This window comes from Triplophysa dalaica, chromosome 19 (assembly GCF_015846415.1).
Source record: "Triplophysa dalaica isolate WHDGS20190420 chromosome 19, ASM1584641v1, whole genome shotgun sequence".
Classification (NCBI taxonomy): domain Eukaryota; kingdom Metazoa; phylum Chordata; class Actinopteri; order Cypriniformes; family Nemacheilidae; genus Triplophysa; species Triplophysa dalaica.
This window is the reverse complement of record NC_079560.1, coordinates 18,771,539-18,786,294: the sequence shown is the minus strand read 5'-3', so window position 1 is coordinate 18,786,294 and position 14,756 is coordinate 18,771,539. Positions and strand designations below refer to the sequence as shown.

Sequence of the window (14,756 nt, the reverse complement as noted above, 5' to 3'; positions counted from 1 at the left end):
CAAATGCATAAATAAAATTGTAAATGTAAAACGAGACGTCATATCAAAGAATTTGATGAAAGTCTGCTGCATCCAGGATCCGAATAAGTCTACGCTGAGATGATGAGACAGTACTGGATTGTGTGTGTCCTGTCAGCGATGACGAGCTCACCCAAAAGTCCTTCAGATGGCAGATTTGCCACCAAAACGCCTTCAACGGCTCTGTCCACCTTTTTACTGAATGGGATATTACCAGGTCAAAATGAGAAGACGAATAGAAAAAATGCTGGGGTTTGATCTTTAAATGTCTCACAACTTGGACAGTGCACATCAAAATTTTAGTTCAATGGATGTGGATGCCTGTGTCGCCCAGGTAGGTATTGACATTGTGGTCTTCTGCAGATTTTGGAATGAAGCACTTGATGACCCTAGCCAATGTGATGAGGTCTTTAAGGGTCGCTCCATGTACCTTTTCAGGGATTATCTGGAGAAGTCCCTTCTGTGGTTACCGATGTTTTAAGGATACTGGCTGGTGAGGTGTTAAGCAGAGAGGTCTGCCCTCCCCCTTTGTAAATTCGTACATGGGAATTCGCTGAGGGAGTTGGCATACTGTTGACCTGCTTTGACGGTGGGGGATGTACAGTATCTTTGGTTCCCATTGCAGCATGTATGAGTGTTTAACTTCTCTTTGGACCACGTCAAGCTCATCTCTTGTGTTAGAATTCAGAAGTTTTACATAATTAATATTGCATATAGGAATTTATAGGCCGTTTAATATTTGACCTGTGATTCTCTCTCCTTTATCTTTAATGTGTGCTTTCACTGTGCGAGTGTGTTTGCGTGTGTGTCTATGTCGATGTGTGTAAGTATGTATGCATATTGTGTGTGTGGACCATTTGTATGTCTGTCTTTTGTGTTTTCACCTTTTTCTTGTTTTTCCAGGTATATGACTTTAGTTGTTTTACTTGTAGTCAATATGTCTCATGTAAAGCTGCTTTGTAACAATGACAATTGTAATAAGCGCTATATTAATAAATTTGAGTTGAGAGTGTTGCCAAGCTGCTGTGTTGGAGATTCAATTTTGGCATCTCTATTTGACAGTTCATAATGGGTTGTTTCTAATAATGACTTTGTATCAAACAATTATTTTTCCAGCTCTTCTTTGGCTGCCTTTTCCAGCAGTTTGATTGTTAGAGCCGTATGAAGTCTTTTAACCTCCTCCTGTTGTTCCATCTTACCAGACTTATTTTGTGTGGTCTGGGCCTAACCTTCCAGTTGGGCTATGCGACTTTGAGCATGCTTACGTTCCTCTTGGGATTGTATTGCTTGCAGCTTTAGGTCGGTCACCTCCTGTCTCAGGTCTGATAGGTTGTGGGCTAAGGAGAGGATGATGTTGGTCAGCTCCTTGTGGGCATAACTCTGGCTTGGGCCATGTGTCATTTGTCCTCTTCCCTCGTTGTCCAGTTGCACCTGTCTCTGGTGTGGGAGTTCATCAGCAGTTCTAGGTGGAAGGGTGTCCATCACCTTGCCGTTAGATCATCCATCTGAAATATTGGCGGACACTAGTTCTGAGAGAAAGGGCAAGAGACTTATGTAAGACCATACAAGAGATTAAAAAAATTAATGCTAGGTGTATATTGTGCAGCTAGGTGTTAACAGGTGTGGTAAACTGCTCTAGGTAGCTAGTGTGTACACTATTATTTTCCTAACTGCTTATGCCAGGAAGCCAAGATTTGTATAAAATCAGAGATTTAACAATGATGTAAGACTGGTTTAATCATTTAAATCGAAACTCAAAACATACTGGTTCTTAACAGGCTTGATCTCTGAATAGTGAATAACAGGAAGTTAGAGAGAAGAGAGCTTTCCCTATTCCAATTTTGTTTATTAGTGGTTCTCAGAATTATATGCCCTATTTATCATCTAGCTTGTGTAGCAGGGTCATATTTCTGGAGCACATGTTTAAAATAAGCAAAATCGAGAAATTGAGAGATTGGACAGAGATTAATAAAATAAAAATAGCTGACTGCTATTAATAAAATGAATAAAAGTAATCAGTAAAAAAAAATAGAAGGGAAGTGATCTAGTACTGGGAAAAATCAATAGTTCTGACATTTAACCATATAGGTCAGTGTTGGGCATCACTCCATTGTTGGCTACGGCTGCTGCGTGTTCGGCTCCCATGCCTATGCCATTACATGTGTGTGCACTTCAGGGTCAAAGTTCTATTTAAAATCCCCAATAACTATAAGAACGCTTCTCTGGTTAAGCAGTTAAAATTTGAATAAGGTTTGGTTTAATTAAATTAGTAACTGAGCAACGATGTTTAGGAAGGAATGCACCTGAAATTAGTGTGAGTGAAGCTGAGAAGAATTAATAAGAGAGAGTGAAAATCAGAAACCAGAGATTTCGCTAAGAGAGAATAGTTAAAATCACTTTACACTCCAATACACACAAGCACTACTAAATGACTTCAAGTATATATGGTATGCTAACGACTATTTATTGAAGTTAGGTATTAGTAAACTCATCTAAGGCTGTTAGGTTCGCTAGGTCTTGTTAGCTTAGCTTAGCTTATCAGACAAATATGGATTGTTTACAAAATCATGGCACCAGCCAATGACGCTTATGGTAGGTGGAGTCAAGGTGGTTGACAAGTCGTTGTTGTCTGAACCAATGCACTTTAGTTTTCAAAGAGTGTGTGCACAATTCAAACAATCTTAAATAATAAAAGCGGTACACAGTTGGCTACAACATGGCTCTTACACTTAAATCAACTCAAGACTTTCTTTAGCAAGCTTAAATGCAAATATAATGTAGTATTCACTAATTCTAATTATGTATGCTTTCGCTTCTCTGTAAGCAAGTACTTTAAACAGGTTTCCTGTCCTTCTTTAAGGAGTAGTACTGATTCACCGTAGGTTTAAGCTAATTTACATACATGCAGCTGTGCATGTATGTAAAAATTTCTCCTGACCGTTGTGCAGGTCTGATCTGCAACTATAGGAAACGTTTGGTTGAGGTTATTGCTGCCAAAGGAGGGTCAACCAGTTATTAAACCCAAAGGTTCACATACTTTTTCCACCCTGCACTATGAATGTTTACATGTTGTGTTCAATAAAAACATGAAAACATATAATGTTTGTGCGGGTATTAGTTTAAGCAGACTGTGTTTCTCTATTGTTGTGACTTAGATGAAGATCAGAACACATTTTATGACCAATTTCTGAAGAAATCCAAGTGAGCCCAAAGGGTTCACATACTTTTTCTTTCAACTGTATGTAAGAATTATCATGAGCGTTGATCACAATTATAAGTAATTTATTCTCCACCACCATTTGTGAGGTAAACAAATATAAACCCAAATTGGAATGAATTTAATAAATTATGATACATTTTACGTCTGAAATAAAACAGGACTTTATTACCTAGACTAGACACATACTAATCTAACATACACACAAATACAGTTTAGCATTGGAAGAAGGTTGAAGTTGAAGCAGAGAGAAGAACAGAGCATGGATTTATAGCAGTATATGATATTCAGAAGATTAACAGCCTGAACAAAACATCAGTTTCTTCTTGTAAAGCACATTTGTTAAAAGGATTAATGATGCTCTATGCATCCATAAATAAGAAAAAGTATGATACTTGCATGTCTTGCCCATCAAAAGAAAGAAAGTGTCCTAATGCAGTTTGTTGAGGCTCCAGTTGATCTTGGCTGGAAATGATCAGAGAGAACCAGTTTTATGTTAGACGAAGAAGATAAACTTTGGTAGTGCACCTGTCCTTAAGGTGAAATCCGATCAAACTCTGACTTATGAAGACAATGAAGCAACCATTTAAGCTTCAAGACAGGATTATGGAAGCTGTGCAAACTAGCATCTTATAAAAATCCGTTTGTGCAAGAATATTGTCATGGACTGCCACGGACCACAGATGGGGAAGTTCTGGATACAATGTATTTTTTTATGTCATTTAATTTAATTTAATGAAAACAACAACAATCAGGTGAAGATTAAACGGGACAATGAGCAGAGGAACACAATGAGAATATATACAAAGTCCGGGTGATGAGGGAATGGCTGACAGGTGTGGTGATTACTGATGAGACACTGGTGCGGAGTGGGGGAAATAAAGTCCATGGGGAAAAACAGGGAGAGACAGAGGGAAACCGTGACAAATGTAGAGGTAATATGAATAATATTTGTTTAAATAATGCTTGTTTCCCTGTTGCATTGGTAACTAATAAGAAGTTCTGACAGGTAAACATCAAATGAAAAACAACATTGGTGCATACCGTTTTGTTGATGTACGGTTCACTAATGTGTCTCCACCTCATTTATGTAATGTGTATGGAACCGAACTGAACAACCTCTGCTTTAACGACATATTTAAACATGCATCATATGTCCCTCTCTTCTGTAAGCACGGGACAAGAAAGTCACATGAAATTATTCTTGCTTTTTCATGCTTAAAATTCTCACCATCCCTGCTGTAAAAATGGCCGTGTTGCAAGCAGTGATGGGAATCACGGCATTATAAATAAACAGCCTTACTAACGATTTTAGTTTTTTCAGTATTGATAAATCAAACCAATTACTGTTTCCCCTCTTACTACACTGTTACCAATACTGACAATAAAATGAAGCGTTACTATAATTGTGGTCCCTGAAGCAGTTTTCAACTGAGTAGGCTCTCTCTCATCATCAAAAGGACCTGCAAAGTTTTCACTGCTGTGTGTGTTGGGGGAGGATAAAAACTTCTTAAAGTGACATCCTCTCTTCCTTCCAACTAAGTGACATACTCTCTTCCCTCCAACTTGGCATCTCTAGATGCTGACACTGCCACAGACACCTTATTCTCAACACTTACATCCTGTCTAGATAACCTTTGTCCTCTGTGCTCCAGACCAACTCGTGCCACCCCCTCCTGCCCCTGGCTTTCTGACATCCTCTGTGAACACCTGAGTACACTCTTTCTATACCACCAAGGTGAGCAATGCACCTAACACTCAGCAGCTATTCATGACATTTAACTGTCTTCTTTGCCCCCCTCCTCCCCCGCCCACTTCATCTTTGACTGTGGAAGACTTCGCTGTATTTTTCATTGAGAAAACATCATCCATCAGCAAAAATTCTCAGACATCTGTACACGCCACCCTCACTTTAAACATTGAACTCTTCTCTTTCACCCCTCTGACTGAAACTGAAGTCACCAGACTTCTCACTAGTCACCACCATCTGTCCCCTTGACCCAATCCTCTCCCATCTTCTTCAGGCCATATCCAGCACAACACCTCCCTTCTCACCGGCACTTTTCCTTCCACATTCAAACCCAGGTCACGCCCATACTGAAGAAACCCAGATTGGACCCCTCTACTCCTGACAGTTACTCTCTCCTTCCATTTACTGCAAAAACACTTTCAACCAGGTGTGTTTTCCTACCTATCCCAGAACAAACTACTGGATGACATGCAGTCTGGCTTTAAAACAAACCACTCCACTGAGACTACACTGCTATCGGTCACAGAAGCACTGCGGCTAGCCAAGGCTGATTCTGTTAGACCTATCTGCAGCGTTTGACACTGCCAATCACCAAATACTGCAAGCAACCCTGTCATCTCTATTAATCTCAGGCTCTCCTCTCCCCTGGTTCAAATCCTACCTCTCCTACAGATCCTTCAGGGTGTCATGGAGGGGCTCGCTGTCCAATGCTCACCACAGGATCACTGGGGTCCCTCAGGGATCGGTCCTTAGACCGCTGCTTTTTTCCATCTACGCAACATCATACAGGCACATGGCTTCTCGAATAACTGTTATACTGATGACACCCAGATCTACATCTCGTTTCACCCAGACAATACCATTGTAGCAGCTCGCATTACAGCCTGCCTGTAAAACATCTCAGCTTGGATGAAAGAGCATCACCTCCAGCTGAACCCTGCCAAGACAGAATTACTAGCGTTTCTGCCACATCCCACAGTGCAACACGATCTCACCATCCAACTTAGCAATACCACAATCACTCCTTCCAAAACAGCCAGGAACCTCAGAGTCATAATTGATGAACAGCTGTCCTTCAATGATCACATTGCTAAGACAGAGCCATCATGCCGATACGCCTTATTCAACATTATAAAGGTGAGCGCTTATCTAGCCTTTGCAGGAGGTGGACTAAACAAGACTGCAAAGAGCACAAAGATATGAATTGGGTCCCCTCTATGATAACAGCAACAATCGCAAATATGTACAGAACAATTGGGAACCCAATGTTCCTTTAGTTTTCCCTATATCTGACCTGATAAGTAAGCAAAAACTAAGGCCCTTTCCAGTCGTATGGCAAACCATCTAATCTACTCAACTCAACTCAACTTTATTTATATAGCGCTTTTTACAATTTTCATTGTTACAAAGCAGCTGTACAATGAGACACATTGAATACAAGAAAAACAACTAAAGGCATATACCTGTAAAAACAAGAAAAAGGTGAAAACAACAAAAGACAGACATACAAATGCTCCACACACTCAATATGCATACATACTTACACACATTGACATAGACGCACACACGCAAACACACTCACACACACGCACAGTGAAAGCACACATAGGAGAGAGAAACACAGGTCAAATATTAAACAGACTATAAATTATTATATGCAATATTAATTATGTCTAACTTATAAATTCTAAAGCAGCCCCCCCGGCCAGGCAAAAAATGTGCAAAACAATATCCAAATGGTGGCGAGGAACCCAAAACTCCAATCGAGAAAAAAACTCTCAGTAGAACCCAGGCCCAACCAGGGGATTCCAGTTCCCCTCTGGCAAAAACTGCTGCCTCTGCACAAGCTCAACAGTGCTTGCACAACAAGGCTAAATAAAAAATAAATAAACTTACTAATAAGGTAAATTATAGATTTAAGATTATCATTAACAATCTAATAGCATTTGAAGTGTTGTAGAAAAATCGTGTGAAGTTGCCGCGTCCTTTATCCAGCTCTATCATCTCAGCTCTTGTCAGGTCATCGCTTCCCATTCTCAGGTCTGGGCATGAACTGCATACTGCGGTAACCTTGGAACAAAAAGACAAGACTGGCTGAGAGTAGAGTACTGTTCTGCACTCTTTGATGCAACAAGTACATCATTTTGTTGTTGGATGTGTTCCTGGTTCCGGTTGATCTAAATAATGCAGCGTAAATCCTCTGAGGATTAATATTATGGAAGTGTAGTGTATGCAAGATTAAAAAGATGCGTCTTTAGTCTAGATTTAAACTGACAGAGTGTGTCTGCCTCCCGGACAGTGCAGGGAAGAACATTCCAAAGTTTGGGCGCTAGATAAGAAAAGGATCTACCACCTGCACTTGATTTTGAAATTCTAGGTATTACTAACTGACAGGATGCCTGAGAGCGTAATGCACGTGGAGGATTGTAATACAATAGAAGTTCATTTAAATACTGCGGCGCTAGACCATGTAGGGCTTTATAAGTAATAAGCAAGATCTTAAAGTTAATGCGATGCTTTATAGGTAACCAGTGCAAGGTTACTGCCAACTAGACGTCACTCTGAGAATGACAGCGGTAAAAAAACATTTTTTTTTGCTTTTGAACATTCGTTCACTAAAAATCTAATCATTTTTGGTCAATGACCTCATCAGTAGTAACAAACTGGACTTCATGTTTCTAAATTAAACTTGGTAAAATGATAGTTGTAGTGCTACAATCCTCACTGAATCTGCACCCCAAGCTTTACTTTTATAAATGTTTGTAGAGCTATTAGGAAAGGTGGAGTAATAGCTACTCTTTTAAAAGATGTCTTTCAATTCAAGCATGTGTTACTTGGTGACTACCTGTCCTTTGAATACATAAGTATTGCTTTAAAAGGTGCACCACAAATTCTGTTTCAATTATTTACAGACCTACCAAATATTCCCCAGTGTTTGTTGATAATTTTTTAAAATAATTGCTATCAGCTATTTCCTCAGAATTTGACTGCTTTGTTATGGTTGGAGATTTTAATATTTATGTAGACAAGACAGAAAACAACACTGAAAATGAACTCTTGAATGTTTTAAACACTTTTTATCTCATCCAGCATGTACACGGTCCCACAATTAATCTTGGACACACCCGGGATCTGCTCATTAGCAAAGTTCTAAACACTTCATCCACTATTATTAGAGATGTGGCGCTGTTTGATCATTTCTGTATTTTCATTGATGTATCAATCAGTCCTGCCACTGAAGATAGACCTGTCTCTGTAAAAAAGAGATTCATAAATAAATAATAAATAATAATCCCTTTTCCTCTGAACGCTTCTAGACTCCGATCCTAATGTTCAATCACTATATGGTAAAATATCTTCTATCTATATAATACAACATATTCACGTTCTGAGCATACTGACAAGCTATATCTCTATCTGGTTTGGGAAATGTAAAGCCTATGGTCTGGACAGAGAGTGGTGTGGACAGCAGAAAAACCCTTTGGCGAGCTTTGGCGAGCTTTCCTAAGAATTTGTTGATGCTGTGTACGAGAACCAATCAATCAATCAAAAATCTTTTGTCTCCTGATGCTACGTAATACATTTTGTGCAAATCTTACCAATTTTTTAGGAAGAGTTTGAAAAAGTACAATTTCTATATAATTGAATATGGTGGACAGGAAGTATGGCCGAAAATGACAACTCTGATAGTAAACAACAATGGACGAATGAGGAACATTGGGTATGGTTCAACTCCCCATGCCTCAAGGAATCAAACAGGGCCAGTCTTTTGAATTTACTCCAAAGTTTTCAAAAGTTATAAGCACAATTTTTTTTTCATATATCTGAACCAGTAGAAGGCGCTGTGCCGAAACTATGTATGTTACCTCAGGTCATTTCTGCAATGATACAGCATCAAATCCATTTTGGAGTGCTCGTCCACAATCATTAGCTTTTACTTTAAAAGCTAATGTCTATAACTAATGCACACTCAAATCACTTGCACTATTGTATTGTCTATATTGTTATCTGTTCATAACCACCTGTACATTAATGTTCACAGTATATATCCTTCTGTATATATTGTCCTTAGTATATACCGACTGTCACATTCTCATAGTACATGCCCATTGTATAGTATTTTCCTAATATTGTATTCTGTATTTATTAACACTGTATATCCTGCACTTGCTAATTGCACTTCTGGTTAGACCTAAACTACATTTCGTTACACTGTACTTGTATATGTGTAATGACAATAAAGTTGAATCTAATCTAATCTAATCTAATGTGGCGTAGACACCAAATGCTTCCGTTAATCTTATTATTATTCATCCGTTTCTTCTTCTGCCATGGAAGTCTATGGCAGCCCATAGAACCGTACATGGGAAAGTTGTGGAATTTGGCACATAGATAACACATAGATAACAGTCTAAACTGTTACCATGGCAAATATGGAGTCTTTTCCAAAAACTCCATGGCGCCACCAACAGTCCAAACTCCTACATACGTTTTTCCTATAACTTTTGAACCGTACATCCTAGAATGATTTTTGCCCCTGCATCCTTGGCTCATGTCGATCCGAATGCATCACATGACGTCATTTTCCTTCATCTTCTGCCATGGAAGCCTATGGCAGCCCATGGGAAATTGGGGGAAAAAATGGGAAAAATTCCACACATGTTTTTGCATATAACCTTTGAACCGTACAACCTAGAAACAAAATTCCCTTTTCCTCTGAACGCTTCTAGACTCCGATCCTAATGTTCAATCACTATATGGTAAAATATCTTCTATCTATATAATACAACATGTTCACGTTCTGAGCATACTGACAAGCTATATCTCTATCTGGTTTGGGAAATGTAAAGCCTATGGTCTGGACAGAGAGTGGTGTGGACAGCAGAAAAACAAAAGCTGTCTGCTTGCCATCTCATGTCCCAGAAAACACAAAATCCACCACATATATTTACCCCCCCTTGAATATGAAGTACTTTAAGTACTTAGGATCTCTAATACAGGAGAAGAAGATTGCAGTGATTGCAGAAGTACATTGTTGAATTGGCCAAGCATCAGCAGTGTTTGCATCACTTAAATGGTGCTTGTGGAAAAAGATCAATAGCATAACCAAAATGTGCATCTGGTTATTCCGATTCTACTCTATGGATCAGAGTCTTGGACCCTTCTGAAGAAGGAAATGAATAAGCTTGAGGTCTTTCAAATGCGATGCCTCAGGCAAATCTTGGGCGTATCTGGGTTAGACCGACTCCAAAACTTAACTGTAAGACGAAAATGCCCGACCAGGCTACGATTTTGGAAGTTCTAAACACTTCATCCACTATTATTAGAGATGTGGCGCTGTTTGATCATTTCTGTATTTTCATTGATGTATCAATCAGTCCTGCCAATGAAGATAGACCTGTCTCGGTAAAAAAGAGATTCATAAATAAAAACACCAGTGATCCTATTAATAAATGCTATGTTTTTGTCACCAAATACGTCTGCAGACTCTATGGATGTTCTTCTCGAAAGCTTCAATGCAATAGATAAAAATGCTATAGACCCCATTGCTCCAGGAATGGTCAAGGCGATAACTGGCAGGCATAAAGCACCCTGGAAAAACACAACAGAATATGACATATCAAAACTTTTTTTCTAGAGAAGATCAATAATATCAGAATGGAAATCAGCAAAGCTCCTTTCAGCAGTCAGGTCAGTCTAACTTCCGTACATCAGAAATGACTAACTCTGTCTGAATTTCAGACAACTGATCACAAAACCTTGGAGGAAACGGTACAGCATCTAAAAGCGTCAACTTACAGCCTTGACACGCTTCCCACATCCTTTTTCAAAAGAGTGTTTAACTGTTTTGAAGCGGATCCCCTAAAAATAGTAAATGCCTTACTGCTTTCAGGAACTTTTCCAGTGTCCCTAAAAACTGCAGTTGTCAAACTTCTACTATAATAAGAGCAATCTAGACAAAACCCTACTGTCTAGCTACAGACAATATCAAATTTTCCATTTATAGGCAAGATCATTGAAAAGGTTGTCTTCAATCAGCTGACCAGATTCTTGAACTCAAATGGCTACCTGGACAATTATCTGTCTGGTTTCCGTCAGCATCACAGCACAGAGACAGTGCTAATAAAGATAATAAACAATATTTGATTGAATTCTGAATACAAACGTAAAACATTTTCGGGCCCGGTCCTCTCTCTTCGACGGTCCGGTCGCTCGTTCTCTTATATGCTCCCGATCTCCTACGTGATTCGAGGCCGGTGCGTGCACAGCTGGCGCTCATTAACAATTACTCACCGGTCTCAAACCACGGTCTCACCCCGCCTACTCCACCACTATGCAGATGACACTCAGATCTATCTAGCCCTCTTACCCAATGACTACAGGCCTATTGACTCTCTGTGCCAGTTCATTGAGGAATGTAACAGCTGGATGTGTCAAAACTTCCTTCAGTTAAATAAAAAAAACTGAATTCATTGTTTTTGGTAACAAGTTTGAAACTAACATGGTAATAACATACCTTGACTTAGGAGGTCTAAATACACAAAGTAAGGTAAAAAATCTTTTAGTCATTTTAGAGTCTGACCTTAGTTTCAGCAATCATTTCAAAGCAATAAGCAAATCAGCATACTAAATTCTCGGAAACATAGCCATAATCAGATGCTTTGTCTCAAACCAAGAATTAGAGAAACTAGTTCATGCTTTCATCACCAACAGGGTGAATTAATGTAATGGACTCCTTACAGGTCTTCCCATAAAGACCATCAGACAGCTGCAGCTCATACAGAAAGCTGCTGCCAGGATTCTGACCGGTGAGTGAGTTGATAATGAGCGTCAGCTGTACGCGCACCGGTCTCGTATCATGGAGGAGATCGGGAGCATAAGAGGATGAGCGACCGGACAGTCACTGAGAGAGGACCAGGCCTGACTTTTAGTTGTGGTTTGTGTTATTCGCCGGCAGTTGCCGTGAGGGGCTGCCGGCTGTTTATGTACTGTGTTATTCGCCGGCAGTCGTCCGTGAGGGGCTGCCGGCTGTCATTTTATTTTGTGGTTATTTTATTAAATGTTTAAATGTTTGCCGGTTCCCGTCTCCTTCCTTCCTTTTATTTAACCTTTTTACACACTGCAATCCTTAGGTCCTTACACTGGTTACCAGCTACTTTTAGAATCAACTTCAAAGTATTATTAATTGTCTATAAATTACTGCGATATGCTTATTGAATATAAACTAAACATATTTCTCAGATCATTAGGATCAAGTCCTTTAGAGATAACAAGGGTTCACACAAAACAAAGCGAGTCAGCGTTTAGCCATTACGCCATCCGTTGCTGGAATCTTCTTCCAGAAGACATCAGATGTTCACCAACAGTAGTTACGTTTAAATCCAGATTAAAAACACACTTGTTTAGCTGTAATGGTGACTGTTGTACTCGAGTACAATTTCATCATAGTAGTAGTACTTGTACTATTATAAAATTTTTACTTTATCCTTCTCTGCATATATAGGGGTTGGGCTCATTTTACTTGTGCAACCAATTAGTCTCCCAGGACCTTCGCCCACCACACAGTACTCTCATTTGCAAACACTCAGGGATTAATTAAACGGTCTATATAAACCACACTCACAACAGCAATTGTTCAGTAGTCATAGACTGCTGACCACACAGGTCTAGAGCTTGCGTTTACAGTTATTATGTATGTTATACATAATACTTGAAATCTATTTATTTTCAGATCACCAGAAGCTGGACAGGGAGGCTAGGATCTGTAGACTGCTGAAACATCCAAATATTGGTAAGTGTACTGCAGAAACACACAATTTCATTTAATAAAAGGTTGTTTTTCCTTAAAGGGTCTTAAATGTAAATATTGCTTCAAGCAGCAATTACGGGGTCATGCCCAACCATGGCCTAAAGGGAATATTTTGGAGATGTCAGATGATCTGATTTTGAATACCAAGTTTAAAAACACAGGAAAAGGAGAACGAACACAAGAAAATTGCATATACTTTTTGACAAATAGGTGGCGCTGTCAAAAATGTTTCGGATGCAGACAGGATATGCCTGTGATGATGCATACCACGTTTCATTTCAATACATGTTGCGAAATGACCCTTTGGCGAGCTTGCCTAAGAATTTGTTGATGCTGTGTACGAGAACCAATCAATCAATCAAAAATCTTTTGTCTCCTGATGCCACGTAATACATTTTGTGCAAATCTTACCAATTTTTTAGGAAGAGTTTGAAAAAGTACAATTTCTATATAATTGAATATGGTGGACAGGAAGTATGGCCGAAAATGACAACTCTGTTAGTAAACAACAATGGACGAATGAGGAACATTGGGTATGGTTCAACTCCCCATGCCTCAAGGAATCAAACAAGGCCAGTCTTTTGAATTTACTCCAAAGTTTTCAAAAGTTATAAGCACAATTTTTTTTCATATATCTGGACCAGTAGAAGGCGCTGTGCCGAAACTATGTATGTTACCTCAGGTCATTACTGCAATGATACAGAATCAAATCCATTTTGGAGTGCTCGTCCACAATGTGGCGTAGACACCAAATGCTTCCGTTAATCTTCTTATTATTCATCCGTTTCTTCTTCTGCCATGGAAGTCTATGGCAGCCCATAGAACCGTACATGGGAAAGTTGTGGAATTTGGCACAAAGATAACACATAGATAACAGTCTAAACTGTTACCATGGCAAATATGGAGTCTTTTCCAAAAACTCCATGGCGCCACCAACAGTCCAAACTCCTACATACGTTTTTCCTATAACTTTTGAACCGTACATCCTAGAAGGATTTTTTTCTTTGCCCCTGTACCCTTGGCTCATGTCGATCCGAATGCATCACATGACGTCATTTTCCTTCATCTTCTGCCATGGAAGCCTATGGCAGCCATGGGAAATTGGGGGAAAAAATGGGGAAAATTCCACACATGTTTTTGCATATAACCTTTGAACCGTACAACCTAGAAACAAAATTCCCTTTTCCTCTAAACGCTTCTAGACTCCGATCCTAATGTTCAATCACTATATGGTAAAATATCTTCTATCTATATAATACAACATGTTCACGTTCTGAGCATACTGACAAGCTATATCTCTATCTGGTTTGGGAAATGTAAAGCCTATGGTCTGGACAGAGAGTGGTGTGGACAGCAGAAAAACAAAAGCTGTCTGCTTGCCATCTCATGTCCCAGAAAGCACAAAATCCACCACATATATTTACCCCCCCTTGAATATGAAGTACTTTAAGTACTTAGGATCTCTAATACAGGAGAAGAAGATTGCAGTGATTGCAGAAGTACATTGTTGAATTGGCCAAGCATCAGGAGTGTTTGCATCACTTAAATGGTGCTTGTGGAAAAAGATCAATAGCATAACCAAAATGCGCATCTGGTTATTCCGATTCTACTCTATGGATCAGAGTCTTGGACCCTTCTGAAGAAGGAAATGAATAAGCTTGAGGTCTTTCAAATGCGATGCCTCAGGCAAATCTTGGGCGTATCTGGGTTAGACCGACTCCAAAACTTAACTGTAAGACGAAAATGCCCGACCAGGCTACGATTTTGGAAGTGATACAGAAAAGACAACTGCAGTGGTTTGGGTGCGTGTGCCGAATGGACAGAGCTCGGTTGCCATATAAACTATTCTGGGGCCGACAACCAGTAACATGGAAGACATACTGCTGTGTGCCAAAGAAGTCCTGGGTGAAACCGTCTCACACTCATGGAAGCCAGCACCCCTATCCACTGACCACTTACAA

At 39.5% G+C, this 14,756-nt stretch overlaps 1 protein-coding gene across 4 annotated transcripts in view; it reads left to right on the top strand.

The window, feature by feature from the left end:
* camk2a (calcium/calmodulin-dependent protein kinase II alpha) overlaps positions 1 to 14,756 on the top strand; it is a 257,071-nt gene that overhangs the window by 17,296 nt on the left and 225,019 nt on the right. For all 4 annotated transcript variants that reach the window (XM_056730301.1, XM_056730300.1, XM_056730299.1 and 1 more), the window contains exon 3: positions 12,718 to 12,777. In XM_056730301.1, the coding sequence (XP_056586279.1) occupies positions 12,718 to 12,777 (60 nt within the window). The remainder of the gene's footprint in view (positions 1 to 12,717; positions 12,778 to 14,756) is intronic.